At 51.3% G+C, this 27,513-nt stretch overlaps 2 protein-coding genes and 1 pseudogene across 3 annotated transcripts in view; 2 read left to right on the top strand and 1 right to left on the bottom strand.

The window, feature by feature from the left end:
- Positions 1 to 18,978, top strand: part of VAX2 (ventral anterior homeobox 2) — a 33,679-nt gene extending 14,701 nt beyond the window's left edge. Inside the window, exons 2-3 of the mRNA XM_050754511.1 lie at positions 6,273 to 6,460; positions 18,301 to 18,978. Coding sequence (XP_050610468.1) covers positions 6,273 to 6,460; positions 18,301 to 18,738 — 626 coding nt within the window. The 3' untranslated portion in view covers positions 18,739 to 18,978. The remainder of the gene's footprint in view (positions 1 to 6,272; positions 6,461 to 18,300) is intronic.
- LOC126934580 (uncharacterized) lies at positions 15,756 to 15,868 on the bottom strand (annotated as a pseudogene).
- A 2,334-nt stretch (positions 18,979 to 21,312) lies between the features above and the next one.
- ATP6V1B1 (ATPase H+ transporting V1 subunit B1) overlaps positions 21,313 to 27,513 on the top strand; it is a 29,275-nt gene continuing 23,074 nt past the window's right edge. For both annotated transcript variants that reach the window (XM_050754449.1, XM_050754451.1), the window contains exon 1: positions 21,313 to 21,544. In XM_050754449.1, coding sequence (XP_050610406.1) covers positions 21,427 to 21,544 — 118 coding nt within the window. In that variant the 5' untranslated portion in view covers positions 21,313 to 21,426. The remainder of the gene's footprint in view (positions 21,545 to 27,513) is intronic.

Raw genomic sequence — 27,513 nt, 5'->3', positions numbered from 1 at the left:
CTGGTCTCCAACTCCAGACCTCAAGTGATCTGCCCACCTTGGCCTCCCTAAGTGCTGGGATTACCGGCGTGAGTTACCACAACCAGCCTCTTTGACTCTTAAATGTATTTTTTTTTTCAAATCTGTTTCTTTTACTTTACCTTGATTTTGGTGCTTTTGTCACCCAAGTTTTTAGCTTTAATGTAGTCAAATACATCCTTTATGTTTCCTTTACAGCCTCCAGTATTTTTTTGTTTGTTTGTTGTTTGTTTTTCTGAGACCGAGTCTTGCTCTCTCTCTCAGGCTGAAGTGCAATGGCACAATCTCAGCTCACTGCAACCTCCCCCTCCCAGGTTCAAGTGATTCTCCTGCCTCAGCCTCTCAAGTAGCTGGGATTACAGGTACCTGCCGCCACGCCCAGATAATTTTTGTATTTTTTAGTAGAGACGGGGTTTCTCCACGTTGGCCAGGCTGGCCTCGAACTCCTGACCTCAGGTGATCCACCTGACTCTGCCTCCCAAAGGGCTGGGATTATAAGCGTGAGCCGCCATGCCTGGCCTACAGCCTCCAGTTTTGTAGCTTGCTGAGAAATCTCATCCCAAGCCTAGGATTCTAAAATCATCCTCCTGTATTTTCTTGTAATGCGCTTATCATTTTATCATCTATGACTTGCTGTTTAATCCACTTTAAATGTGTTGTTATTTATGGAGCAAGACAGAAATTTAATTTTATTCCAAACATACAATTTATGATCACCAATCTGCCTAATTGACTAAATCACTCTTTTCCCATCTCGAATGCCCCTTTATGATAAACTCTATGACTATAGATACATGTGTCTAATATCCCCTTATCTTGTACTTTCCATGCTATTGTTTCCCCATATGCAGCCATTTGAGTCCCATCTTCATTTGTTATATTCATATTCCATTTATTTTCTTAATATTTTAGCTTAATGCATTTTAAGATTAAATTTCCACTTTAGCCTCACCCTAAGCTTATAAAATTATAGGTTTACATTTTTTACAGTAAACATTAAAATAAATGCCTAACTTTTGACATGACATATGTTTATTTGTGTACCATTTTAAATCATCTTACAGATGGAATACAGGGACACTATTGTGTTCTTTCTACTAATGGATTAGTCAGTTTCTGTGACAACACATCACTCTAGCTTTATGGCATGCTTTTGTTGTCAACTTTTTATCTTGAAATAATTATACACTCACAAGGTGTTACAAAAATAGTACAGAGAGGTCCTGTGTATCCATCACCTAGCTTCTCTGTAGGTGGCATTTTACAAACCTATAGTACATTATCAAAATCAGAAAATTGACACTAGTACAATATAATTAACTAGACTACAGACCTCCTCAGATTTCACCTGTTTTTCCTTGCACTGTTTTTTGGGGTTTTGTATATAGTTCTATGACATTTTATTACATTTATAGATCCATGTCACCACCCCCACAGCCATGATACGGTACTATGGTGTCACCACAAAGGAACTTCCTCTTACTACTCATTGATGGCCAGGTCCTTCCTCCATCCCCAAACCCTGGCAACCACTGATCTGGTCTCCACCTCTATAATTTTGTTACTTTTATATTAAATGAATGGAGTCATATAGTGTATAACTTTTGGGGACTGTTTTTTCCCCTCAGTATAATTTCCTGAGTAAATTGTTGTGTGTATCAATCGTTATTCCTTCTTTTCCTGAGTGTTATCCCAGAGTACAGTTATGCCACAGTTTGTTTAACCATTCACCCACTGAGGGACGTCTGATTTGTTTCCATTAGGGGGCTATTACAAATAAAGCTGCTATGGTCATTTGTATACAGGTTTTTGTGTGAACATAAGATTTCAGCTGGGCATAGTGGCTCGCGCCTGTAATCCCAACATTTTGGGAGGCTGAGGCAGGCAGATCACCTGAGGTCAGGAGTTCGAGACCAGCCTGGCCAATGTGGTGAAACTCCATCTCTACTAAAAATACAATTAGCTGGGTGTGGTGGCAGGCACCTGTAATCCCAGCTACTTGGTATTACTGGGAGGCTGAGGCAGGAAAATCACTTGAAACTGGAAGGTGGAGGTTGCAGTGAGCTGAGATCGCGCCACTGCACTCCAGCCTGGGCAACAAAAGTGAAACCCCATCTCAAAGAAAAAAAAAAAAAAAAAAAAAAAGCCGTACATGCTGGCAGGTGCCTGTAACTCCAGCTACTCAGGAGGCTGAGGCATAAGAATCGTTTGAACCTGGGAGGTGGAGGTTGCAGTGAGCTGAGATCACACTACTGTACTCCAGCCTGGGGGATACAGCGAGACTCTGTCTCTAAATAAATAAATAAAACAAAACAAATATTTCATTTCCCTAGAATAAATGCCCAGGAGTTCAGTCACTGAGTTGTAGGATAAGTATATTTTTAACTCTTTAGGAAACTGCCAAGCTAGTTGTATCATTTTCCATTCCCATCAGCAATGTAGGAGAGATCCAGCTTCTCTGTATCCTCACCAGCTTTTCCACTCTTGGTATTTTTTCTTTTCGCTGTTCTGATAGGTGTTTCTTATTGTGACCTTAATTGCCTTTCCCTGACGGCCAGCAATGTTGAACATTTTTCATGCACTTATTCGCATGGCATGTTTTGATATTTGGTGGCAAGTTTGAGGTTGCCTTTCTCGTCTGGTTCGTGCCTCCCTGACCCTGAGGGAGACAGCTGCACTTGGCTGCTCCCTGAGGTGGCAATCCTCCTTTTAGGTCTTGTATAAAGAGGGAGGGGTGGTTTGATCTTATGGTTAGGGGCTCAGGTTCAGATGCTCCAGGGTGGGCTTGAGGAGGCTGATTAAGGGGAGAGTATGACACCAGCTGTAACAGCACCGTTCCTCCTATTCGTACCCCACAAAACATGTTTGATAAAATCAGTGCCATTTGAGATGGATTCACTTGGGAGTGTTGTGACAAAGTTCTGAGTCTGCTCTCACAATTGGAAATTATGGAACCTGGGCAAAGGAGACTGATCCAGTCACAGTGGGGTCACAAATATTACCCTATCATTTTAGAATGTGAACAGAATTGGAGCTGGGAAGCTTGAGTTGTCCTAAGAGGTCTATAGTTTCTACGACACAGCTTTTGATAGGCTCTGCCCAGCAGCCTGGTAGGACCTGGCCTGGGATGGGGAGGGAGGCCACCTCTGAGTGAGCAGTGACACATCCTCCACCCTGGCTCACCTTCTCCCTGAGGCTGACTGTGAACAGGATGGTGCTTGAGAACCTGTGAGATCAGAGCCAGGACTCTTGAGCCAGGAGCCAGATCATACCCTGGAAAGGGAGCGTCAACTGGCACTGGCAGGACCCAGAAAGAGTCAGTCTCCTGGGGTGCCACACTTGGAGGGAGGGACTCAGGGTAACCATCTAGAGCAGGGATTCTCAAGGTAGGTTCCTCAGTCCCTGTGGATCACAAGGAGCCTCCTGGTAGACAGCATGTCCCAAATACAGCTCTTTCCATTATGTTCTCCAGGGGAGTGATGAACTCATCCAGAAGATTCCATCTTTTACTCATGACCAAGTCCACTTCATTTCAACCTATTAATTGAATTATTAAGAATTACCAACTGAGGGCCGGGCATGATGGCTCACGCCTGTAATCCCAGCACTTTGGGTGGCCGAGGCAGGCGGATTGCAAGGTCAGGAGATCGAGACTATCCTGGCTAATATGGTGAAACCTCGTCTCCACTAAAAATACAAAAAATTAGCCAGGCATGGTGGCGGGTGCCTGTAGTCCCAGCTACTCGGGAGGCTGAGGCAGGAGAATGGTGTGAGACCGGGAGATGGAGTTTGCAGTGAGCTGAGATTGCACCACTGCACTCCAGCCTCGGCAACAGAGTGAGACTCCATCTCAAAAAGAAAGAAAAGAAAAGAAAAGAAAAGAAGAAGAGAGAGAGAGAGAGAGAAAGAAAGAAAGAAAGAAAGAAAGAAAGAAAGAAAGAAAGAAAGAAAGAAAGAAAAAGAAGAAGGAAGGAAGGAAAAGGAAAGAAAAAGAAAGAAAGAAGAAAGAAAGAAAGAAAGAAAAAAGAAAGAAAGAAGGAAAGAAAGAAAGAAAGAAAAAGAAAGAAAGAAAGAAAGAAAGAAAGAAAGAAAGAAAGAAAGAAAGAAAGAAAGAACGAACCCAGGGAAGGCATAAAGTAAAATGATGGAGCCAGGTGCAGTGGCTCATGCCTGTAATCCCAGCACTTTGGGAGGTCGAGGTGGATGGATCATGAATCAGTCCAGGAGTTCGAGACCAGCCTGGCCAACATAGTGAAACCCCATCTCTACTAAAAATACAAAAGTTAGCCGGGCATGGTGGCACGCATTTGTAGTCCCAGTTACTCGGGAGGCTGAGGCAGGAGAATCACTTGAACCTGGGAGGAGGAGGTTGTCGTGAGCTGAGATGGTGCCACTGCACTCCAGCCTAAGCAACAGAGTGTGTTCACCAAAAAAAAAAAAAAAAAAAAAAAAAAAAAATTGACGGTGTTTCAAGAGTTTCTTGGACACTGCCAGTATGACCTTGAGTAAATTACTTAAAATTTGTTACTCCATTTCCTCATCTGTAAAACGGGGATCATAATAATTCCAAATTCATGGAGACATTGGGAAGGTTAAATTGCTTAAAACAGCGGGGTGTGGTGGCTCACAGCTGCAATCCCAGCACTTTGGAAGGCTGAGACAAGAGGATCACTTGAGGCCAGGAGTTCAAAACCACCCTGGGTGAGACCCCATCTCATTTTTTAAAAACAAAGAAAAAAATAAAAATAACATAAGGCCGGGTGCAGTGACTCACGCCTGTAATCCCACCACTTTGGGAGGCTGAGGAGGGCGGATCACTTGAGCCCAGAAGTTACAGACCAGCCTGGGCAACACGGTGAAATCCCCTATGCCCCCGTCTCTACAAAAAATACAAAAATTAGCTGGGTGTTGTGGTGCGCTCCTGTAGTCCCAGCGACTCAGGAGGCTGAAGTAGGAGGATCGATTGAACCCAGGAAGTCGAGACCCCAGTAAGCTGAGATGCGCCACTGCACTCCAGCCTGGGCGAGAGAGTGAGACCCTGTCTCAAAAAATAAATAAACAAAACAAAATTAAATTAAATTAAGTGCCTGGCCCAGAGCAAGTACTGCAGACGTGTCACCCTTTGTTATGGCTGCAACGTCAACAGCCACTGCCCAGTCTGGCCGCGTTGCAAACTCCGACTGCGTGCGCCCCCTGGAGGGTATTGGAATTCCTGCACCTGTGGAGGGTTGCTTTCTTCCCTGGGTTTCCTCACGGCGTCCTTGAGTTGGTAAGCTTCCCATTGCCAATGTTAAGTAATGGAAATTCCTGTTAGTTAACTTCGTTATCATGGACATCATTTGTTGGTAGTGATTTTGTAAATCCTACAGGTGTGATGCTGCATATTTCCACAATCTAATTTGTAACAGAAAATGTTCTAATAACTAGATTTCAAGCCATCAGTATGTGTGGGTCAAACATGGATCATCTCCACCCCTGTAGTTAAATGTTACTAAGTTCTTTATCAGGAGTGCATGGGGAACATGGGCTGCTGGGTTTTCAATCTCTCTTCAGTGGGCTCCAAAATATTGGAGGCCCTGTGCGTGGAGGGCATTGGTCAGAGTCCAGGAGTGGCCCTACTGTTCAGGACTAGGTATATGGGGAGTGGCAGAAGCCCCCATCTGGAAAGCATCCCAGCAGCCTGATATGACAGCAGTTGTCCTTGGGCTCCTCCTGGGGACCTCAGCTCCCCAGACTGTCCTCTGCCCCTCATCAGCTAGCCGCCTCCTCATGGACCCCAGGTCTGTGGATAACACTCCTTCATGCATGCACACACACACAACGCATACACACACACACAGCTTAGGACCCGGCTCTGACCTCTCCAGTAAGCCTTACCTGATTGATCACACTCAATTCTAACCCATCATTCCCTATGTACTTGAGGATCCAGCATATTTTTCCCATCTGTTCCTTACTCTGCAAAGGCCCAGAATCCTGGCTGGGTCAGAGTGAGTCCTTTCTTCCCAGACCACGATGGTATTTGTACTGAGGCCTATTCACATACATTTAGCCACTCATTCGATACAATATCCTGCATTGGGTGGTTAAGGAATCTGGGCCCAGAGAGGGTGAGCAACTTGTTACAGGTCATGCAACCAGATCCAGGCCGGAGGAGCTCCGCGATAGATCACACCACCTTTTATTAAGATGCTTTCTGGTGATCTAACTCCCTAGCTAATGAACTAACCTGGCTCCTTTCATGGTCTCTGCAGATGCCAAGGGGACAATTCGGGAAATTGTCCTGCCTAAGGGCCTGGACCTGGACCGGCCCAAGCGGACACGTACATCCTTCACTGCCGAGCAGCTGTACCGCCTGGAGATGGAGTTCCAGCGCTGCCAGTATGTGGTGGGCCGCGAGCGCACTGAGCTGGCCCGCCAGCTAAACCTCTCCGAGACCCAGGTAAGAGACCAGGGCCAGGCCACTCCACTCTTGTCCTGGCAGCCTGGGAACTCCTGGGGATATGAGGCCCTGTGAACTGCTACAGGGAGACCCAACTTCGGAGGAGTTCAGACAAACACGAGGGAAAGACTTTCAGCTACAGGTAAATGAGAGCGAAAGAGCAAATAAACACACCGTGACCATAGACAGTCAGGAAATGCCAGCGAGGGCCTTCTGGATACATCAGGCACTTTTGGATGGAATATGGAAAAGGTTCAGAGAAACGGGGAGAGCAGCCCTCAGGGCGCAGGGAATGGCTTGAGGGGGTGTTGGCATGTAAGAGGAGTGACGAGAAGGGATGGTGAGGGCTTGGCTGGTTGGAAATAAAGATTCTGGGGAAGATGAAACATTATAAAATTGGGCTGGGGACCTCTTGCTTCTCCATTTCTGGCCCTTTCCCACTCTCCATCACCTTCCCTTCATCTCAGGGTGCCTCAGTCTCTTGTTGGAAAGGAGGGGTCTGCACACCCCCTTCACCTGGGTAGGACTGGCATTTTAACAGAAGTATGCTTAACTCGAAAGAAAAAAACTTTTGTAAATTAAGCACCTACCCTGTATGAATGGAGACCCTTCAAGCTGGTACTAGAGCTACAGAATACTACTACTAATGATAATAATAATACTTAGTACTTAACATGTGTCAGGCACTAAGTGCTTTGCCTATGTTAAGTAACTAATCCCTGCCAAGAAGCAGATGATGTCATTCCCATGTTACAGGTGACAGGAAGTTATGCCCAAGGTCAGAGAACTAATTCGTTCCAGAGCTGGGCTTTGGACAAGCAGTCTCTCGTCTTCATGCTGCCTATAAACGGGCAACCTTCCTTGAGCTTGTCAAAGAATAACTCAGAGACCCTTCTTTCAGCCAGAGCTCTAGTAGTTTGCTTTCATATTTGAGGGAGATCAATCAATACATGCATTGCAAACAATGGCCAAAATAGGATTGAGAAAGTGGAGAGGAAGGGAGGAGGGGAGTGAGGAAGCGCTGGTCTGGAGCAGTGTGCTGGTTTCCTTCCTGGAGTGAGGCAGGAGGCTGTGCTGGAGTGAGGGCTTCCCCTCTGTGCTGTGTGGCTGCTGTCCTCCCCTGTGTCCCTGCCTCAGTGAGGTCAGCTCTCCCTGCTTCCCTCAGTGTAATTCCTCCAGCCCCTCAAATCCCACCAACAGAGTGCTGTGTAGCCCACCCCTGGGGAGGGGATAGTCAGATGCCCGTGGAAGTCCTGGTCCCCTTGAGGGGTGAGCAGGCTCCTCCTGGGGTACACTGAGTGTAAGACAGAGGAAGAGGCAAGAAGGGGCGAGAGGCAGAGGAGGGGCAGACCGGGAGGAGGGGCAGGCTGGGGAAGGACAGCAGCTGCTGTCCTGCAAGGCTGGGTCATCTCCACCTGCACTTGTTTTCCCCCAGCTGCCACTGCGGAGCTCCCAAACAACCCTTCAGGGCCTCTCTCCAGCTGGGCTCAACAGGGGGCTGGGAAGCCTGGCCTGTGTTCAGAGAGGAGGCTGCAGTGGCAGGGCCAGGCCAGAGCTCCTGGGGAAGTCACCGAGGCCCGTATTCCCTACACGGAGCTGCCCTTGGAGGTCAAGCCCAAGCCCCTCCTCTTCCAGGAAGCCTTCTGCAGGTGCCTTGCCCTCTTCCCAAGAGACCTTTCCACATGGCTTGACCTGGAGAGAGAGACACAGAGAGAGAGAGAGAATGTGTGTGTGTGCGCGCTTGTGTACGTGTGTGTGTGTGTGAGTGTGCGCGTATGTGTACATGTGTGTGGTGTTGGATCTCCACCAGTATTTGCTTCCCAAGGGCAAAAATGTGTTTATAGGCCACGGCCCCTCGTCGCGCTCCGCAAGGAAACCAGAACACAGCTGCTCACACAGTAGGCCCTCAGCGAGTCCTCCGCACTGTTCCCACTGATGACCCTCCTTTCTCTGTCCCCAGTCCTAGGGTTGACAGATAGTAAAAGTCACGGACAGCTGATGCTTATTGAGCACTTCCCATGCACCAGGTCCTGTTCCAAGGGTGTGACATAGTCTAACTAGTTTAGTCCTCACCACAACCTTGTGGGATACATGTGAGATTTTTCTTCCAACACCAAGCGTATGGTATGTTCCAACCACCAGCAGGCAGTGCTCCAATTCTCCAGCGTCACTGAGTATATTCAACAGTTCAATACTGACAGCAATTCCCAGAGCTAGCTCAGACCCTACAAGTTAAGGGCTCAGTCCCACAAGACAGTGCCACAGCAGACTCAAGTTCCAGGAGCCATCTGTGCTTCTGAATGGACTGGCCTAAAACTGGGGGCTCCCACATCACCCTCTTCAGGTTTGACAATTCACTAGAATGACGCACAGAACTCAGGAAACACCTCCCCTACACTTGCTGGTTTGTTATAAATGACACAAGTGAGGAACAGCCAGATGGAAGAGGCAAAGGGCAAGGTAAGGGGGAGGTGCGTGGAGCTCCCATACCGTTTCCAGTGTCCCTGTTCCCACCGCTTCCACGTGTTCACCAACCAGAAGTTCTCCTGGTCTCCTTGTTCAAGACTAAATCCAGGCTGGCCTGGCACAGTGGCTCATGCCTGTAATCCCAGCACTTTGGGAGGCCAAGGAGGGAGGATCACTCAGGATCCCAGGAGTTCAAGACCAACCTGGGCAGCACAGGGAGACCTCATCTCTAAAACAGTTTTTTGAAACATTTTTTACAGTTTAAACAGTAAACTGCAGGGTGTGGTGGCACACACCTGTAGTACCAGCTACTTGGGAGGCTGAGGCGAGAGGATTGTTTGAGCCCAGGAGGTCAAGGCTACAGTGAGTCATGTTAGCTCCACTGCACTCCAGCCTGGGTGACAGAGCAAGACTCTATCTCAAAAACAAACAAAAAAAGACTATAATCCAATCTCCATTTCCCTCCCCTGCCTAGAAGGAAAAAATGGGGTCGGCTGAAAGTTTCCACCCTCTAATCACAAGTATGGTCTTTCTAGAACCAGCCCCAGTCCTGAAACTACCTAGAGATCCACCCTGAATCACCTCATTAGCATACGACAGTAAGTCTTATTTATTTATTTATTTATTTATTCATTCATTCATTCATTTATTTACTGTAGAGACAGGGTCTTGCTTTGTTTCCTAGGCTGACCTGGAACTCCTGGTCTCAAGTAATCCTTCCTCCTCTGCCTTCCAAAGTGCTGGGATTATAGGTGTGAGCCACCATGCCCAGCCAATAAGAGTATATGGTTTCCACTTTAAAAAAAAGAAAACTGAGGCATAGAAAAGTTAAATAAATAACTTGCTCAAGATTTGCAGCAGGCGCATTCATGAGCTCATTTCACCTTTAGAAGAAGATGGCTTTATGGGTCCTATTATCCCCATTTAAGCAAACTAAGCCTCAGAGAGGTTAACTAACTTGTAGCTAGGATTCTGTGGCATTCTCAGTATGTTCACCCATACTTTTGTTCAAAAATATTATTGAATATCTACTATATAGCGGGTACTCTTCTAGGCACTAGGGCTATAGCTTAGAACAAAACAGACCAGGCACCTGCCCTTGTGCAGTTAAGATCCATGGAGACAAAGACAAACTGGATTTCCAAGAGTGATAAGTGTTATGAGGGAGCTCAAATGGGGTCATAGGAGAGAGACTAGAAGGAAGTGTTTTATTGAGGTGTTCAGGGAAGACCTCTTTGAGAAGATGACATTGAGCTTAGGCCTGAGTGAGAAGGAAGAGACAGCCAGATGAGGAGCCAGGACATGTCAAGGCAGAGGGTAACTATGAAGACCTGAGGAGCAGGAACTGGCATAGAATGCTCTAGAAGTGTCAGAAGGCCAGAGTGGCTGGAGCTACAGGGTAATTGAGTAAGTAGGTAGGGGAGGATCATGCGGGGCTTAGAGATCATGATAATACATTGAAGAGAAAGTGACAGGAGATGATTGGCATTTTACAGAAGTTGCTCTGGCTGCCACCCAGGGAAGGGACCACAGGGGACAGGAGTGGACGGGTAGGGACTACTGACATGGACCTTGAACAGAGCGGTGGTGGAGAAGAGAAGCGCACTGACGTGAGAGGTACTCTAATTTAGCGCTGGAACCTGTTAGGACTTGCTCATGGATTACACGCACAGGGTGAGGGAAAGGAAGTGGTTTGGGTTGAACAATTGGGAGAATGGTGACACCATTTAACGAGTTGAGAAAGTAGGGGAGAAGCAAGATGGTGGGAGCGTAATCAAGAATATTGTTTTGGATTAGTTAAGTTTGAGATCCCAGCAGAGATGTCAGGAAGGCATGTCAGATTTTGGGGGAGGACTGGTTTTTCTCTGATTTAAGTTAAGTTATCTGAGAGTCTCTGTCAGAGCTCTTTTGGGGGAAAAGATAAGAAATTCCTTCAGGTGCCCTCAGATAATGGGTGGTCTCCCCAGGGATAAAAACAGAAGCCATAGCCTTGTGGAAATTCAATAACGGGAACCACGGTGTAGCCAGGAATTGGAAGAGACTGAAAGCCAAAGGTTCTTTTGGGCCCAACAGATTCAGCACCAGCTACTCACAGACCTTCCTCCCAGTGCTCTGCTGAATATGCACTCCAACTGCTCTCCAAAATACCTGCTTCTCTCTCTGTTTCTCCTCTCCTCCTCTCCTCTCTTCTCTCTTCTTATCTCTTCTCTTCTCTCTTTTTTCTCTTCTCTTCCTTCTGCCAAACAGCATCTCTACCTTCTTCCCTGGATACTCAGAGGACCCAGGCATGGTTCCAATTCAGGCAGAGAAAACACAGAGCTTGCTCAGGGCCCATTTCCATGGCTAGTCTCTTTTTATAATCTAGCATGCCCAATTCAGTTGAGTTGTCTGCAGATTTAAATCAGAAGCCCACTTACAGGATTGGGCAGGCAGAATGGGGAAGCCCTTTCCTTGGCTCCCCACCACCCACAGGGCTCTGCAGGATAAAGAGTCCACCACAGAAGGAACAGTGAGCAAGACACAGTGCAGCTGACCTCCGTCCCAGCCTTGCCCAGACTCCATGGCTGTGAAATAGAGGCTGTGCATGGCTGCCCTGGAGAGCAGGGGCAGCCTCAGAGGAATCTCTCTCTTGAGACTACAAAAGAACCCTCTGCCCACCTTTATCAGCCCAACAGTAGCACGCACTCAAAGCTCTTCTCATGTTGGAGAACAGGGACAGCCCCATTTAGTCCAGTTCTCCTTAATTTTAGAAACATTCTGATACACCTTGTCACCATGCTTTGTTTAAAAAAGAAAGTTTGGTGTTTGATTAAAGCAGCATTTCTCAAGGTATGCTCTGGAGACCAGCTGTACGTACAGCTCCCCTGGGGTAAAATACAGATGCCTGTGCCACCCTCAGCCCAGAGGTTCCCAGTCAGATTTCTAGGGAAGACCCCACAACCTATATACTTTTCATTCCAGGTGCACAGTGATGTCTGAGAATCACTGGCTTACGGAAAAGTGAGCAAATTTGACCAGATGTGATCACCATGTTGCTTAAAAGACTTTATCATCGGCCGGGCACGGTGGCTCACGCCTATAATCCCAGCACTTTGCGAGGCCGAGGCAGGCGGATCACAAGGTCAGGAGACTGAGACCATCCTGGCTAATACGGTGAAACCCCATCCTACTAAAATTACAAAAAATTAGCCAGGCGTGGTGGCAGGCGCCTGTAGTCCCAGCTACTTGAGAGGCTGAGGCAGGAGAATGGCGTGAACCCGGGAGGCGGAGCTTGCAGTGAGCCGAGATTGTGCCGCTGCACTCCAGCCTGGGCGACAGAGTAAACCCCATCTCAAAAAAAAAAAAAGACTTCATCATCTGCCAGGCACTTTACTAAGTCCATGATTATTAGCCTACGGAGTCATTACAACAAAACTATGAGGAAGAGTTATGAACCCTGTTTTACTGATGGGGAAACTGAGGCACCAAGAAGTTAAGTAACTTGTCCTAAGTCATCTAGCTAGTAAGGGAACCAGAATTGAATTAGGGGCTGTCTGACCTCTGATTCTCCACTATATTGTCTGCTACTTCAACCAAAACACTTACCATACCATAACACTTACTGCTTGCCCATGACCCACCCTGCTAGTGCCTGACAGCCAAGAGGGTCAAAATGGAGTTTTATTTATCTTTGTTTTTTCAGCACCTGGCAATGCCTGGCTTGCATCAAATGCTTGATATTTCTGTGTTGCTGAATGAATGACCGGAGTACCAGGGTCCGAGCAGGACATAAGAGGATGTGGCTGCAGAGGAAGGGAAGGTGAGAGGCTGGCTCAGGACTCCCCTCCTGCAGCTGGCCTGGAGGACGTTCTTAGGGCCAGGAGCCCAGGAGTCAGGTGGAGAACAAACTGCCAAGTCCCAGTATGCCCCCGGGATGCCCACTTAGCTTGGATAAGAGCTGGTCCAGCCCTTCAGCATTGTCCTCAGCCTCATGCTTGATGCCTGTGCCCCAGATGGCTTCTTCCAGAACAGCAGAATAGATTATACCTTTCCAGTGCAGATTACAAAAACCAGGCCATCCTAGATACACAGATACCGCTCACCTCAGATTAAGTATGGGCCCATGGTCACAGGAAACAGTCTTTAAAAGAAGAATGCCATTTCCAGATCAACAATGAATCTTGGAATTTAATACTGACCATGATCCCAAAGAAGCTGGTGGGTAATCTCCTGGAAAATTCCTCTGTAGTCCTGGCAGCCAAGTGGAAACCATGCCCATCCCCTGGTGCGCAGCTGTGGGTCACAGTGTGGCCTAGCAAGACATCAGGGAGCGGGGCGGGGCCATGGGTCACAGTGTGGCCCAGCAAGAGATCGGGAGGCGGGCAGGGCAGGCACCAAGCACTCACTGAGTCCCAGGGAGTCAAGATGACAGCCTCCAGGAGGTCACACAGGGCCCTGAGAAGACAGAGGAGGGAGACAGCCCAGAAGGTGCACTGAGCAGGTGAGGGGAGAGGCGTGCTGGCCTCGCCGCCCTGTGAAGTTGGCTAGGAATGGTTTCCCAGAAGCAGAAAAGGACGGATCACTTTGGATTTAACCTTGAGAAGAGGATGACCCGGAGGTGGAAATGAAGGCCTCCTGGGGGAGGAGGGACACATTCAGAGGGTTCTGAGCCTGTCTGTTCTTCAGAGAGACAGAGAGACAACATTTGCAGGACCTTATGAACCTACCTGTTACGGCCTGATGGGCCTGATGGGATTGATGGTGGGAAGTAGAGAGTTGAGCCTTTTTACTCCTGCTCTTGAAGTTTGCAATGCTGGGAAGCACATTAGAATCACCCACAGAGCTTTAGAAGAATACTCAGGCCTCAGCCCCATTCCCTAGAGATTCTGATTTAATATGGGTGTGGAATGAGGCCTGGACATTGTCCCAGAAAATTCCAATGTGCGGCCAAGTTTGAGAATTCCTGACCTAGCCCATATGTGGCCAAGAAACAAGCACCCCTGGTCCCAGCCCCTGCTCCCAGCCCCTGCTCCATCTGCCTCTGACTTCTCCTCTCCTAGAGTCCAGGCTCACCTTCTCAGGAGATGCCCAAACCCATCACCAGCTCACACCCACCTCTCCTTGCTACACTCAGAGCTGCAGGAAGATGGGATATGTGGGAGAGCACCTTGCAAATGCCTGGTCATTCATCTGTCACACCCCGTTACTGCCATTCCCTGAGTACGAATTGCCCTCTGTTTGTCGGTAATGAGTTAGTGCCACTCCCCCACTAGACCTTCAGCTTCCCAAGGACCAGAATCATGACATCTGTGTCTCCTCTCCCTCTAGTTCAGAAACAGAGCTAGAAACAAAGAAAGCAAGCGATAAATAACTACCCACATTTCCCGTGGGCCAGGCATGATGCTAAGCCCCCTCAATGGGTTTTCTTCTTTCATCTCTGCAATAGCCAAGTATTATTGTCCCCATGTTAAAGATGAGACACTGAGGCTCAGGGGTTCCTGGAGGTGGTGCCTGGCTTCACGTCCTAGGACGGGGAGGTGCTGGCTTGGCTAAGAGGTCAGGAAGCTTCCCAGCAGGGACAGGGAATGCAGCAGTGTGCAGCGCTATGGTCCTTGAGGATCTGGTGGGACTGCTTCCCTCAGCAGTCAGATTCCAGAGGTGACAAATAGGAAAGGATTTTCTTCTTTCCAGTCACTGCCTTTAGCTAGGTTTGGCTGAATCTCCCTTGACCATCCCTTACTGGTATCTTCTTCAAATGTCCCCTCTTCAGGGAGGCTGCATGTGTCATTCCATTAACAAAATAGTCACCCCCGCTCCTTCCTGTCCGCTATCCTGCCACCTTTCTCTAAAGCAGTGCCCCCCAGAGTATGACCCTTGGGCCACTGCCAGCCCATAAACTGTTACCTGTCTATGACACGGTAAGTACAGAAATAGACAATAGGTATTTAGAAAAGGCCTGGTGCAGTGGCTCATGCCTGTAATACCAGCACTTTAGGAGGCTGAGGTGGCCAGATCATGAGGTCAGGAGTTCAAGACCAGCTTGGCCAACATGGTGAAACCCTGTCTCTACTAAAAATACAAAAATTAGCTGGGTGTGATGGCACACGCCTATAATCCCAGCTACTCAGGAGGCTGAGGCAGGAGAATCACTTGAACCCCAGAGGTGGAGGTTGCAGTGAACCGAGATCGTGCCACTGCACTCCAGCCTGGGCTACAGAGTGAGACTCCATCTCAAAAAAAAAAAAAAAATGTATATAGTAATCTTTCCAGTAATTCATTTTAATTGTATTTTTTTAAAGTATTGGTCCTCAACAAAATTGGACACTTAATAAATGGTCCTCACCTCAAATAATTTGAGAAACACGGCTCAAAGTCCTTGTTGCCAATTGACAGATAGGCTTGTTTGTGTTTGTTGTTCATCCTCTGCCTCCCCAACTCCACTGCCCACTCCACATGGCAAGGATTCACTCGGCTTTGTTCACTGCTGATTCCCTGGGCCTCAGTGTATATCTGATGAGTGAATGAACACATAAAGGAAGCAATCAACCTCAAGTAGATCCCATAACTTTCTGGTCATTTTTGGTTATTGAATCTGTGTCCGCCAGGTGCGGTGGTGTGCACCTATAGTCCCAGAACTTGGGAGGCTGAGGCAAGAGGATCGCTTGAGGCCAGGATTTTGAGGCTGCAGTGAGCTCTCATCACACCAGTGCTCTCCAGCCTGGGCAGAAAACCAACACTTTGTCTCTAAAAATAAAAATAAAGAAAGAAACTCAATCCAATGTCCTTCAAAACACCAAGCTCACATCTAGTTTAAATCTCATCTTCTCCTGAAGCCCCACACTGCTTCCCCACTCAGAACAGCCTTGACTCACTGCTTGCCAGCAAGGTTTGAGGTTTGAGGAAAGCACATCTCACATAGGAGCATGAACACGCAATCATCCTGCTGAAGAACTACGAAAGGACCCCTGCCCACTCTGCCTCCTCCCAGTGCAGCCTCTGGAGGGGATTGTGATCTGTCTCAGTCACTTGCTCCCTCTTCCCCCAACAGCCACCTTCTCCAGGATCAAAGGGTAGAGGGTGGCTTCAAGGAGGCGGAGATATTTTTAAAAGACTGGACATCTTCTGGTGTGAGGAGGGGAGGCACCCAGGCCTCACTTTCTGAAGGCCTTTGCTGGAGGGCCAGTCACTCCTAGGAGGTGGTGATGTCTGGCATGGCCAAGGTGGCCTAGTCTGCCTTGGTTCTGCCTGTCTTCTTAACCTGGGCAACCCTCTGGCTCCAGCCTCCTCCTCCACCCATTTCTTGGCACCTTCTCAAAACCTTCCTTACAGGAAGGGACCAGCAAGGTCTTCCTGACCTTTTCTTATTGGGCCCTCCCCTCCACGGTTCTCAACCTCCCTCCTGGTACACCTGCCCCAGCTCCAGGTGAGGAGCAGGGTTGGCCTCTGTGTTCCCAGGGAAACAACTCTGGGTCCTCCCATGGTGGCCCCCATGACATGGGCCTGTAGGTGCTGTGGCCTGATGAGTTTCTGGACTGGGGCATGAATGCCAGTCTCTCCTAGTGCCTACAAGTGATTCTTTTGGGCCCTCCCCCAACTTGTGTCTGTGGGGCAGCACACCCTTCCTCCCATGAGGTTCTGTGGCCCCCAGGGGACTGAGCCTGAGCTTCCTGCCCAGTTCCCTTTCCTCACGTAGACTAGGAAGGGGGTTGGAGCACTGGGTGCTGAGTGGTAGGGGCAGGGCCAGTTCTGCCTCCTCTCAGAGGCCCTGAAAAAGACCTCTTCCATGATGCTGGTGACTCTCTTCAGACTGTGGCACCACAGTGTCCTCAGCTTTGTGTGGCCAACAGAAGTCCCCCTCAACAACCTGCCACATCCAGTCACACTTGGTGTCACGTTGAGAAACTTGGCCTTTATAGGTGATGGGGCGGGAGGGTGCTGCTAAAAACTTCAAACCGGGCAACGGTCAGATCAGGTTAGAAAGAGCTCCCTCCAAAGGCAGCAGCAGCCAGCATGGAGGCAGAGGCCTCACCGTCCTCAGACAGGAATCTGGCCCCTCCTCTGGCCGTGCCCCCCCACTACGTGATAAGGACTCTGCAAAGCCAAGGGGTCTAGCCTGCCAGAAGCCTGTGCCCACCTTCGAGACCACCCATCCCTGCCACCAAAGTGTCCAGTTTCAGAATTCCCTGCCAAATGGCCCTGAGCCCACATCCAGCACCTGTCTGGGCCTCTCCAGGGTCAGTCCTCCCAAGGGCAGACCACAGACATTATTCAGCACCCCAGGCCCAAGAAGCAGCCAATGCGGGGTTATTTGCAGAGTGTGAACAGGCTGGGGCAGCCACACACGTGTGGGTCAGAGCCAGGGTGGGCCATGAGCCAGAGGCTTCCATTTTTTCTCTTGCCCCAAGCCCTCTAAATGTTACAGTTTAGACCTGGGGCAGAGACACCTTTAAAACACCAGTTTCTTCACCTTGGAACCACCTGGTGAGCTTTAAAAACTAGTAGAGTCTGGGTCCCAGGCTCCCCTGTTCTGAGTTTATTGGTCCAAGGTGAGAAGTGAACTAGGGTCTTAAAGCTCCCCAGGTTCTCATGGGCAGCCAGGGTCGAGAGGTGCTTCTGTAGAGACAGTGCCATGGTCCAGGTCAGAGAGAACAAAGGAAGAGAGGAGGGTCTGCTCTAGGGAGCGGGGAGAGGGGCTCCTGCATAGGTGAGTGGAGGCGGCCATGATGGAAGAGGGAACATGCGAAGCCTCTGTTTGGAGGACAGAGCTGCACATGTGGGGTTTGGGGTGTTTTTTGAGATATCCATGGGGAGATGTCTAGCAGGCAGGTGGATACGTGGCCTGGATCTCAGTTCAGACTCCTGGGTTTGAGGTAGAGTTGGAATTACCAGCACATAAATGGTGGCTGAGGCCGTGAACTTGACTTTGAGCCAAGGGCATGTGGGTCAAGAGGAGAACATCAGTTGTACCCCCAAACTCCATCCTCTGTCTGTCAATCCGTTCCTCCATCCTAGGCCAGAGTCAGTTTAGCAGTAGAGGGGCCTCCATAATTTGGGGGACCAGAGTCCCTAATCAGTTGGTCTAGAGCAGGCTGGTTGTGGGGAGACCCTAACAACAATCTGCTCTTCTTTCCCTCCTGCTCCACCCTCACACCCTGCCCCACCCCATCCACCACCTGCCCCACCCATGCCCTTCCTCTCTCCACCCTCACACCCTTCCCCACCCCATCCACCACCTGCCCCATCCATGCCCTTCTTCGCTCCACCCTCACACCCTGCCCCACCCCATCCACCACCTGCCCCACCAATGCCCTTCCTCTCCTCTTCTCCTCCCGCCTGCCCCCACTTTGCTTCGCCTGTCCCATCTCCCTCCTTGACAACCCCTCCCCCACCCCAAGGTGAAGGTCTGGTTCCAGAACCGCCGCACCAAGCAGAAGAAAGACCAGAGCAGAGACCTGGAGAAGCGGGCGTCCTCCTCAGCCTCCGAGGCCTTTGCTACCTCCAACATTCTGCGGCTGCTGGAGCAGGGCCGGCTGCTCTCTGTGCCCAGGGCCCCCAGCCTCCTGGCGCTGACCCCTAGCCTGCCAGGCCTACCTGCCAGCCACAGGGGCACCTCCTTAGGTGACCCCAGGAACTCCTCCCCACGCCTCAACCCGCTGCCCTCGGCCTCGGCTTCCCCCCCGCTGCCGCCCCCTCTGCCAGCTGTCTGCTTTTCCTCGGCCCCACTGCTGGACCTGCCTGCTGGCTACGAACTGGGTTCCTCGGCCTTCGATCCATACAGCTGGCTAGAACGGAAAGTGGGCAGCGCCGGCAGCGGCAAGAAAGCTAACACTTAAGACTCCTACCCTGTGACACTGAGTCCTGAGCACAGCACCTTCCCAGCCTCCTGTGCCCCAGCGGACTGCACTGAGCAGGCCCCGGAGAGGAGGGGCAGCAGCCTCGCACTCCTCCCCACCTGCCCCCCAGCTCAGAGACTCAAGACCAAATGGCCTTGGTCCCGCAGCTTGTGTGCGTGAGTGGTGTGCGTGTGTGTGTCTCTCACTGAAATAAAAGGAAAACAATGACAAGAAGGGAAACAGCGCCCACAGCACAACTACTTACCCCTCAATCCCTTTTATCCCTCTTGTCACTGGAAGGGAAAATGGGCTTAGAGTCAGAGGGATCTCAGATGGGAGGGGGCAGAAACTGGGATTCTGGGGGTCAGGGCACTCACATGTGTGGGTCAGCAGGCACCTGACTCCCACTCAATAGAGGCTCATGGCACCAACACTAATTCTTTGGTTAAATGTTGCCCTTTACAAACTCTCTTTCAAACATAAAAAATACTTGAGAGAGGGAAACATTGTCACGTTGAAGAGGGTGAATGATGAAAGGTGAGACCAGGTGGAGAGAGAGGGAGAGAGGGCATCAAAGGTAAACGCAAGCAAGAGTCCAGGTGTTCAGAGTGGGCCTACCCATCACAGACTGCAACATGAAACCCTTTAGAATATATATACACACAGCCTGGCCAACACAGTGAAACCCCATCTCCACAAAAAATACAAAAACTAGCTGGGCGTGGTGGCAGGCACCTACAATCTCAGCCACTCAAGAGGCTGAGGCAGGAGAATCGCTTGAACGCAGGAGGCGGAGGCTGCAGTGAGCTGAAATCATGCCTCTGCACTCCAGCCTGACAACAGAGGGAGACTCTGTCTCAAAATATATATATATAATGTATATATTTTATATTGCTCAAACAATATAAAATTTTTAAAAGTTAAATAAGAGTCTTGCTCAAGACCCTTTTATTTAACTTTTTATTTTGTAGTAATTGTAGATTTACAGGAAGCTGCAGAGATAGGACAGAGAAGTTCCCTCCATTGGCAGGAACTCGATCGTATGAGACAGATAAGCTTCATCTTCCCTATCGTACAATATCAAAACCAGGAAATTGACATTGGTACCATGTGTGTGCATAGTGCCATGTCATTTTATAGATTCGTGGACTCACCACTGCAATCCAGATGCAGACCTGTTCCATCACCACAAAGATCTTCCTCGTGCTGCTCCTTGGTGGTCACACCCACCCCCGCCCTCCACAGGAGAGTTCTTTGAAAGGATGGGCATTACGAGACAGGAACCAGAGACCTGAAATGGGTCCTCAGGCGGGAGGATGCGGGGTCAGATTTTGACTCTGTGAACAGAAATAACAAGCACAGTCTCCTCCAGTCTGCTCTGAGAAACATAGTAGCCACTGCTTTGGTTTCAAATTGGCTGTCCTGAGTCACCTGGCGTGGGTGCTTGGGGACAGTGATCCCTAGACAAACATACTTCTGCCCTACCCTCTGCTCAGTGGTATGGTTTGGGGAGGAGCTTAGAAATGCAGAAATCCTGAGTCTAGAATGAGGCATGGGGGTGACCGGAAGACCTTGGGTTGGGCAGGTCCAGCTACCACCCAGGGTCCACCCTGCCTTGCCCAGTGGACCTGTACCACACTCCACTCACCAGGAGAAACCACAACTCTTAGTTTCATGACACAAAGAGAGTTCTTGGGAAGGAGTGGTGAGGTCTTGGGTGGAACCGAGGCCAGGCTGTGCACATAGCTTGATTTATAACTCCAGGTATTTAGTTATACGATACAGGGACCTCTATTTTACTTTCTGACCTGGACTGGAAAGGTCAGGGCAGGCCTGCTGTACAGAACTCTGGAGGTGAATGTGAGAAGATGAGACCTGGTTCTACGATCAGATGGAGAGAGACCAGCCCTCGTTCTCAAGATCTCTCAATAAAATGAGGCAGACAGGCTTCAGGAGACCCAGGTCTGTGGGTGGAGACACAGGCTCAGCTTTTGGGGGCTCACAGCCCAGTGGCAGGGACAAGAGAGGCCTCTCCTAAAGGGCATGACTTAGGAAAGAGGCTAGATGTTTAGTAAATCTTGGCTGCTAGAGAATCCAGAGAAGGCTTCATGTAGGAGGCAGAACTGAGGCTGACCAGGAAATAATTCTCTACAGATGTTCAAAAAGATGACGATGGAATTGTGCGGGGAAGAAGTATCCAGGTATAGTCAGGGCAAGGAGTGCAGGGTGAGGTCAGGTTGCGAGAACAGTGAAGAGAGGGCAGCCTGCCAGAAGTTGGGTGTGGAGAGACCAGAAAGAGCTGTGCTGAGGGACGAGTGTGGGAATGTTGACAGCACCTGAAGGTCCAGGGGGAGGAACTGAATTCACACAGTTTAGGGTTGGCGGGGAGGGACTGCCTAGCACAGAAGCAGGAAAAAGCCAGCCCTCCCCTCTGCCCTTCTCCCTCCACATCCTGCAGCTCCCAGGTGACCGGGGCCCCTCCCAGACCTGCACAACTCAGTGTGAGGAAAGCGAGGCTTCCTTGTTTACTGTCAACCTAGAGGAGGAGGAGAGGGAAGGGAGGGGAGAGGGGAGGGGTGGCCGCAGGGGAAGGCTGAGCGGCTCTCTCCAGCTCCAGCTGGACCTGAGGTCTCAGAGCTGCCACCAGCAGCAGGCTCAGGCACTGGGCTCCCAGCCGGGCACTGCACCATGGCCATGGAGATAGACAGCAGGCCTGGGGGGCTCCCCAGCAGTGGCTGCAACCTAGGCGCAGCCCGAGAGCACATGCAGGCGGTCACCCGAAACTACATCACCCACCCCCGTGTCAGTGAGTAGCCCCTCCACCATGGTGGGTGAGGTCAGGGTGGGGAGCTGGGGTGGGCTGCCAGATTCCCTGGCTCTGCTTCTTGCCTCAGAAAAGGAGGAGGACCCAAGACCTGGGGAGACTTGGAGGGCTCTCTGTCCAGCAGAGTGACACCGTGGGGCCACCTGGACCAGGGGCCACCTCTGCAGGTGAGGGGTTGCAGGTCCCCAGCCCAGCCTACCCCAGAAGAGGGGCTGGGGAATAGCTGTCATCAGCCCAATCCTGCCGTAACACCCCAAGTCCAGAGACAGCTTCCAGTTGCCCTTGAGAGTGGGGTGTGCTGTGCACCTGCTCTTGTGTAAACGTGCCTGCGTGAGGAGTGTGCACCCAAGCACTCAGCGTGAGGCGGGGTGTGATTAAGTGTACTTGGAGTGGCGTGTGTGGCAGTGTAGAGTGTCAGCACTCTCAGCCTGAGGAAATAGGTGCCTTGTGTGCGTCACATCAATGGGTGCATGTCATGTTCTGCTCCCGACTGGGGAGGTGCCTGTGTGCATAAGCAGGTAGGAGCATGTGTCTAGGGGGTGCTCCCACCTTCACTTGGGGTGAGGAAATGTGTGACAGCATGCTTATGCACTCAGGGCAAAGGTGTGTGTGTGTGCACTTAGGTGTGATGTATGTGTGTGCATGTGCGCTTATGGAGAGAGCACGTGTGTATGTGTTCCGGCAGGGTCATATATCTGAGTAAGGTGAGAGTGTGTACAGCTGGGATAAGAACGAGTATCCAGGTTTGAGGCATGGAAGTGTCCACAGGCGCTGGGATGTACCCTTGTCCATTTCAGAGGGGAGGCCCTACGTGTGGCTCCTGTGCCTGTCCTGCAAGGGTGGCCCAGATGTCTGGGGCAAGGTCCAGAGGACCAAAAGGAACCCCTGCATCTCCTTGTCCAAGGTCACTCTCCCTGGCCTGGTGAATTCTCAGGCCGCCCTGCTCACTGGAGTAAACCAGCGTGGCCCGCCACAGCTATGCAGAGCCAGAGGCTCACTGGAGTAAACCAGCGTGGCCGCCACAGCTATGCAGAGCCAGAGGCTCCTAACAGGGAGTGTGATGTGAGGGGAAGTGAGCCTGACACAGCCACCCCACCTCCCTCCGTTCCTCTGTTACTATCCAGGCCAGGAGAGGAGGTGGCGTGAACTCAGAGGGTAGCTGAGGGGTGAAATCAGAGCAAAGGGGCCCAGGGGCGCATGGGAGGAGAGCCCTGGGGTGTGGGGCACCTCCTGAGGCCTGAGGCAGGTGCTGAGGGTGGAGCACATTCCAGCGAAGAAGAAATGGTGAGAATGGGGTGGGTCAGATTTCTCAAGGAAGGCCTGTAGGCCCTGCCCCATGGAGGTTGGGGGAGGATAGGAGGTCCAGATTCTCCCTAGACCAAAGTTAGGGTCGCCTAGGCCCAAAAATATGCAGTGACTGGGCCCCCTTGGGTCCAGAGCCCAGGCCTGGAGCCCTAAGCTAGGATGTGTGACTCTTGCCAGTCTGTTGTGATGAGCCCCACTCCCTGCAGGCCGTCCCTCCTCCCTGTGGGCACTGGGGAGCTGCTGGGTGCCGAGCGTGGTGTGTGATCTGCACCTTCATGCTCTGCTTTCCTTCTTCCTGGAATGTGCTCCCACCTCCTGATGCCCAGGGACCCTATAGATAACATCTAACCCCACACTCCTCTGGGCAGGATGGCCCAAGCCTGGAGCCACCTCCTGTCAGCTCCTTCCCACCCAGCCCCTTATTTATAGTCAACATTCCCTGGAGATTCTGACCCAGGCTGGAACCCAGGGGTGGCAGTGTCCCCCCCGCCACCCCATGTTTGCATGCCTCCCTCGATGCTGGCTGTATATGGCCTCCACCCAGGAAAATGTGTTCACACCCAACAACCCAACAGGGACCCAGAGCAAAGGTCCGTGCAGGGGAGCCCCTCTAGGCTCTGCTCGCTGCCAGCACCTTTACTTTTGCTGCCTATCGAGTGTCTTCACAGGATGCACGGGACCAGCCTCAGCTCAGCCCAGATGCCCTCCCAGCCCCAGGGGCATGCTCAGATTCCTCGGTGTGTCCCTTCATCTGCAGTGTCTCCCAATCCCCTCCCCACCCCACTTGCTTCCTCCTCAGGCTCTGAGGGTGGGAGGGGTGGGGGGGTTCTCCCTGGGGCCTGTGGACAGGCGCAGGGCTGGCAAGGGTTTGAAAATTTAGGGCTGCACCCTCAGTACACTGGAGGCAGGGTTGTTCTGTCCCTCTCCGCCTGTCTCCCCCCCAGCCTGGCCTCCTACCCTGGGTCTGTAAGCACTCCCAGACAGGAGAACTCTGGCAGAAAAGCTGGGGAGGGGGGAGCTAAGGGCAAGGAGGCCCCAGGGCTCGCTCAGCCATGGGTGGAGATGAGTCCAGGTGACTTAAGAGGCATTGCCTTCCCTGGGCAGGTGGGCTAAAGAGGCCTGAGACTTTAAGGGTGATTTCACTGCAGTGGCTGAGAGAGGACTGGCCAGAAAGGGGGAGACACCAGAAAGGGTGGAGGAGCTAGAATTGTTCCCCAAGGGCCTTGGCTCCCAGCCGGGGAGGAGGTATCCTGGAGCTTCATCTGTTTGGGCAGAAGATGTTGGGCTTGGCAGGTGGAGGTGCCCAGCAGGAGCAAAGGTCAGGAAGGACAAGCTGGCAGCCTGGTTGGAGGGATGAAGCCAGGTCAGATCCCCGCAGATCCCCCAGGAGCTTGAGTGTCAAACCACTGGCTTTGCTTCCCCGCCTCGATTTCCTCAACTGGAAGGGGAAGGAGTTACACGGAGAGAGTCCCAACAAGCAGGGTCTTGGGCTGAAGAGCCCTCAGCTTCCAGCCCCTGCCCTCCCTCCCCTAATCCCTTCAGCGGGATCGGGGAGGAGGTGCGGGACCTGCTGCCCTGGGCTTGCCCCCACCCTGGCCTCACGCATGGGCGCCTGTCTCAGCCCTCTCCCAGGACGCTGCAGGTGTGGCTGGGCCAGCGCTAATTAGTGGGCCGCGCGGGAGCCCCGCTGAGCCTTTGACAGAAAAGGCGGTAGGGAGGTGGGGGCAGGGAGGCGCTCCACCAGCCAGAAGGCCGGAGCACAACCCAAAGTGTCAGCTAGGACAATGGAGAGGGGGTGGGCCGGGCAGCTGGAGGGAGTGTCGGCAAAGTCTCTGGAAGGCCCATGGAAGGAGCGCCCCTCTGCCTGTGGCAATGCACCCGCTTCCTTCTCCAGGGTCCAGGCGAACATCCCAGGGTTGCAGAGTGGCCATAATCGCTGAGCGCTGCAGGATACCGTCCTGAACTGTGGCGCGTCCTACGAGAAACTAGCTCGCTTTCTGGGCCTCGTTTTGCCACTCCATGCAAGGGACATATGGAGGTGGAGGCTGCAGTATACAAACAAAAGGACCGGCTTGCAGTCAAGGACACCTCTGTTGCTCAGCCCCCATTTTGGCTGTGTCCAAACCGAACAGCCTAGAAGAAAAGATCAGGCTGGCCTAACAGCGGAGGGGCAGAGCTCTAAGACATCTGAGGGGAGAGACATCATCCCTCTAGGGTCCCTGTCTATAGTACTGTGGGACAGCAGTGGGGAGAGGACCCAGTGGGCTGCAGTAGTCAGTCAGGGGCAAGGCCTTGAAGGATGTACATAGTCCAGTGCTGAACAGAAACAGCCGCGTAAGTGGATTATCTGCAATGAAGGGTCCAGGCTATGAAGCGATGTGTTCACGCAGAGCCAGGCCTGGAAGCTGCGAGAAGCCCAGGAAGGCAACTCACAGCTGAGGCTGGTGTGCTAAGATGTTGAGCTTTGATATCTCACCCTGATCACCCGAGTGGCCTGGCCGGGGAAGGCATCTGACTCCCAGAGGGCCTGCGGCAAGTACTTTGCAGCCGCCTCCAGGCCTCTTCCAGCCCAGCCCCTCCTCCAGAGGGAAGGGCTGTGTGGATCCCCTAATCCTCTGTCCCCCATCACCACTCTGCGGCTGCCCCCACTCCCAGGTGGAGCTGCTGGATGTCAGGGTTAATGGGGATTCTACATGACAGGGGTTGTGAAGTGGGGGAGCAGCTGTGAAGGAAGGGAGGAAGTTGAAAGACTTGTCTCCGGAGGCGGTGGAATTGGAAATGATTCCCTGGACTTTTCTGGTCCTTGGGCCCCATCCCCTCCCACACCCCCACCTCCCTATCCAGCCCACCCACCCTGCATCTTTTCATCACTGCTTTCTTCCCCCAGCGCAGCCCTTTGGCAGGTGTGGCATGCCAGATGCCAGCTCTCCCTGGGGCTTATAAAAATGAGGGTCTCTCCTGCCTGCCCGGCATTCCCCTGCTTGCACAATCCACTAGCGATCCAGACAGTCTGATCCAAACACCATGTGGGTGTGGGAGTGCTGTGGCTGTTTAGAGGTTTTTTTTTATTGGTGGGAAGGGTAATGCCCAAGCCTCTGTTTCCTACCCTTTCTCGTTGAGGAGTCTTCCTACGCCCAACAACCCCTTAGCCCAGTGCATCCTCTTTCTCTTCTATTCTCTGCCTTTTCAGGACGTATGACTGGTGCTACGGGTGCAACCCTTTAGGCTGGACGATAGGACTCTCATTTGGTTTGGAGGCTTGGGAAGGTCAGGAGGGGACACACAACGGTTCTGATGTGGGAAGCATGGGAAGGAGCAGATGGGGTCAGTTAACATAATCCAGCCGCAAAGATTTCTTTTTCTTTCTTTCCTTCCCTCCCTCCCTTCCTTCCTTCCTTCCTTCCTTTTTCTCTCTCTGTCTCTTTCTTTCTTTCTTTCTTTCTTTCTTTCTTTCTTTCTTTCTTTCTTTCTTTCTTTCTTTCTTTCTTTCTTTCTTTCTTTTCTTTCTTGACAGGATCTTACTCTGTCACCCAAGCTGGAGTGCAGTAATAGCATGATCGGAGCTCACTGCAGCCTCAACCTCCCTGGGCTCAGGTGATCCTCCCACCTCAGCCTCCTGAGAGCTAGGACCACAGGCATGTTCCTCCGTGCCCAGCTAATTTTTTAATTTTCTGTAGAGACGGGACTTCACCATATTGCTGGTCTCAAACTCCTGGGCTCAAGCAATCCATACACCTCAGCCTCCCAAAGCACTGGGACTACAGGCGTGAGCCACTGTACCTGTCCAAATATTTCTTTAGTGTGTACCATATTCCCGGCACTACTCCACGAAGTGGGACACCGCGATGAGCACCACAGATGATGTCTTGCCCTCTTGGAGGTGACAGGTCTTACTGCACCTGAAGTGAGCCTGTGCATGCCAGCCCACTGCCCTCTTTCTGTTCCCCGAAGGCCCTGAATGAGTTCTTTCTCACCTCTGCCAGAAGTGCCCTTTCCCTAGCTCCCTGGGAGGCTCGACCCATTGACCCTGAAGGCTCAACTCAAACAGCTCTTCCCATAAGATGCTTCCTCCAAGCACACCCAGTCTGGTCTTCCCTCCCACTCTCGTTCACCCATCCTGATCTTTCCCTTAGGAGCACCCACTGCAGTTTGTAATTATGTTATTTGCTCTGTATCCTTTTAGCCTGTAGGCACTTCATATTTTCATTTGTCACTTTCATTTGCCTCGCTTAGTACATAGAAGGCATCCATGCAGTAGATATGCTTGAAGAAAGGAAGCGGGGAGGGAAGGAAGAAAGCAGATCTCAGAGGAAAGGAGAGGGAGAAGTGGAGAGCCAGGCCAAGCCTTGAAGTCCTCTGGCACCCAAAGGTCTGACAGTGAGGAGTGTGAGTGTGAGTCTTCAGAGGAGGCTGATGGGCAGCCCCAGAGGAGATCTTCCAGAGGGCAGCGTGCCCGGGCTCTGAGTATAGCATCAGAGACCACTGAAGCCAGAGTTGACAGGGCCAAGGAGAGGGTGAAAGGTGGGGAAGGAAAGCCAGTAGTGGGGGCCATGCTTGTGAGGGGAGGAGCTGGAGAAGGACTGGGACTGAGCGAGGTTTCTTTAGGACTGGAAACATCAGAGCTTCATGGGAAGAGAGGAAAGAGA

Source organism: Macaca thibetana, chromosome 13 (assembly GCF_024542745.1).
Source record: "Macaca thibetana thibetana isolate TM-01 chromosome 13, ASM2454274v1, whole genome shotgun sequence".
Taxonomy (NCBI): Eukaryota; Metazoa; Chordata; class Mammalia; order Primates; family Cercopithecidae; genus Macaca; species Macaca thibetana.
This window is presented reverse-complemented; position numbering and strand designations above follow the sequence as displayed.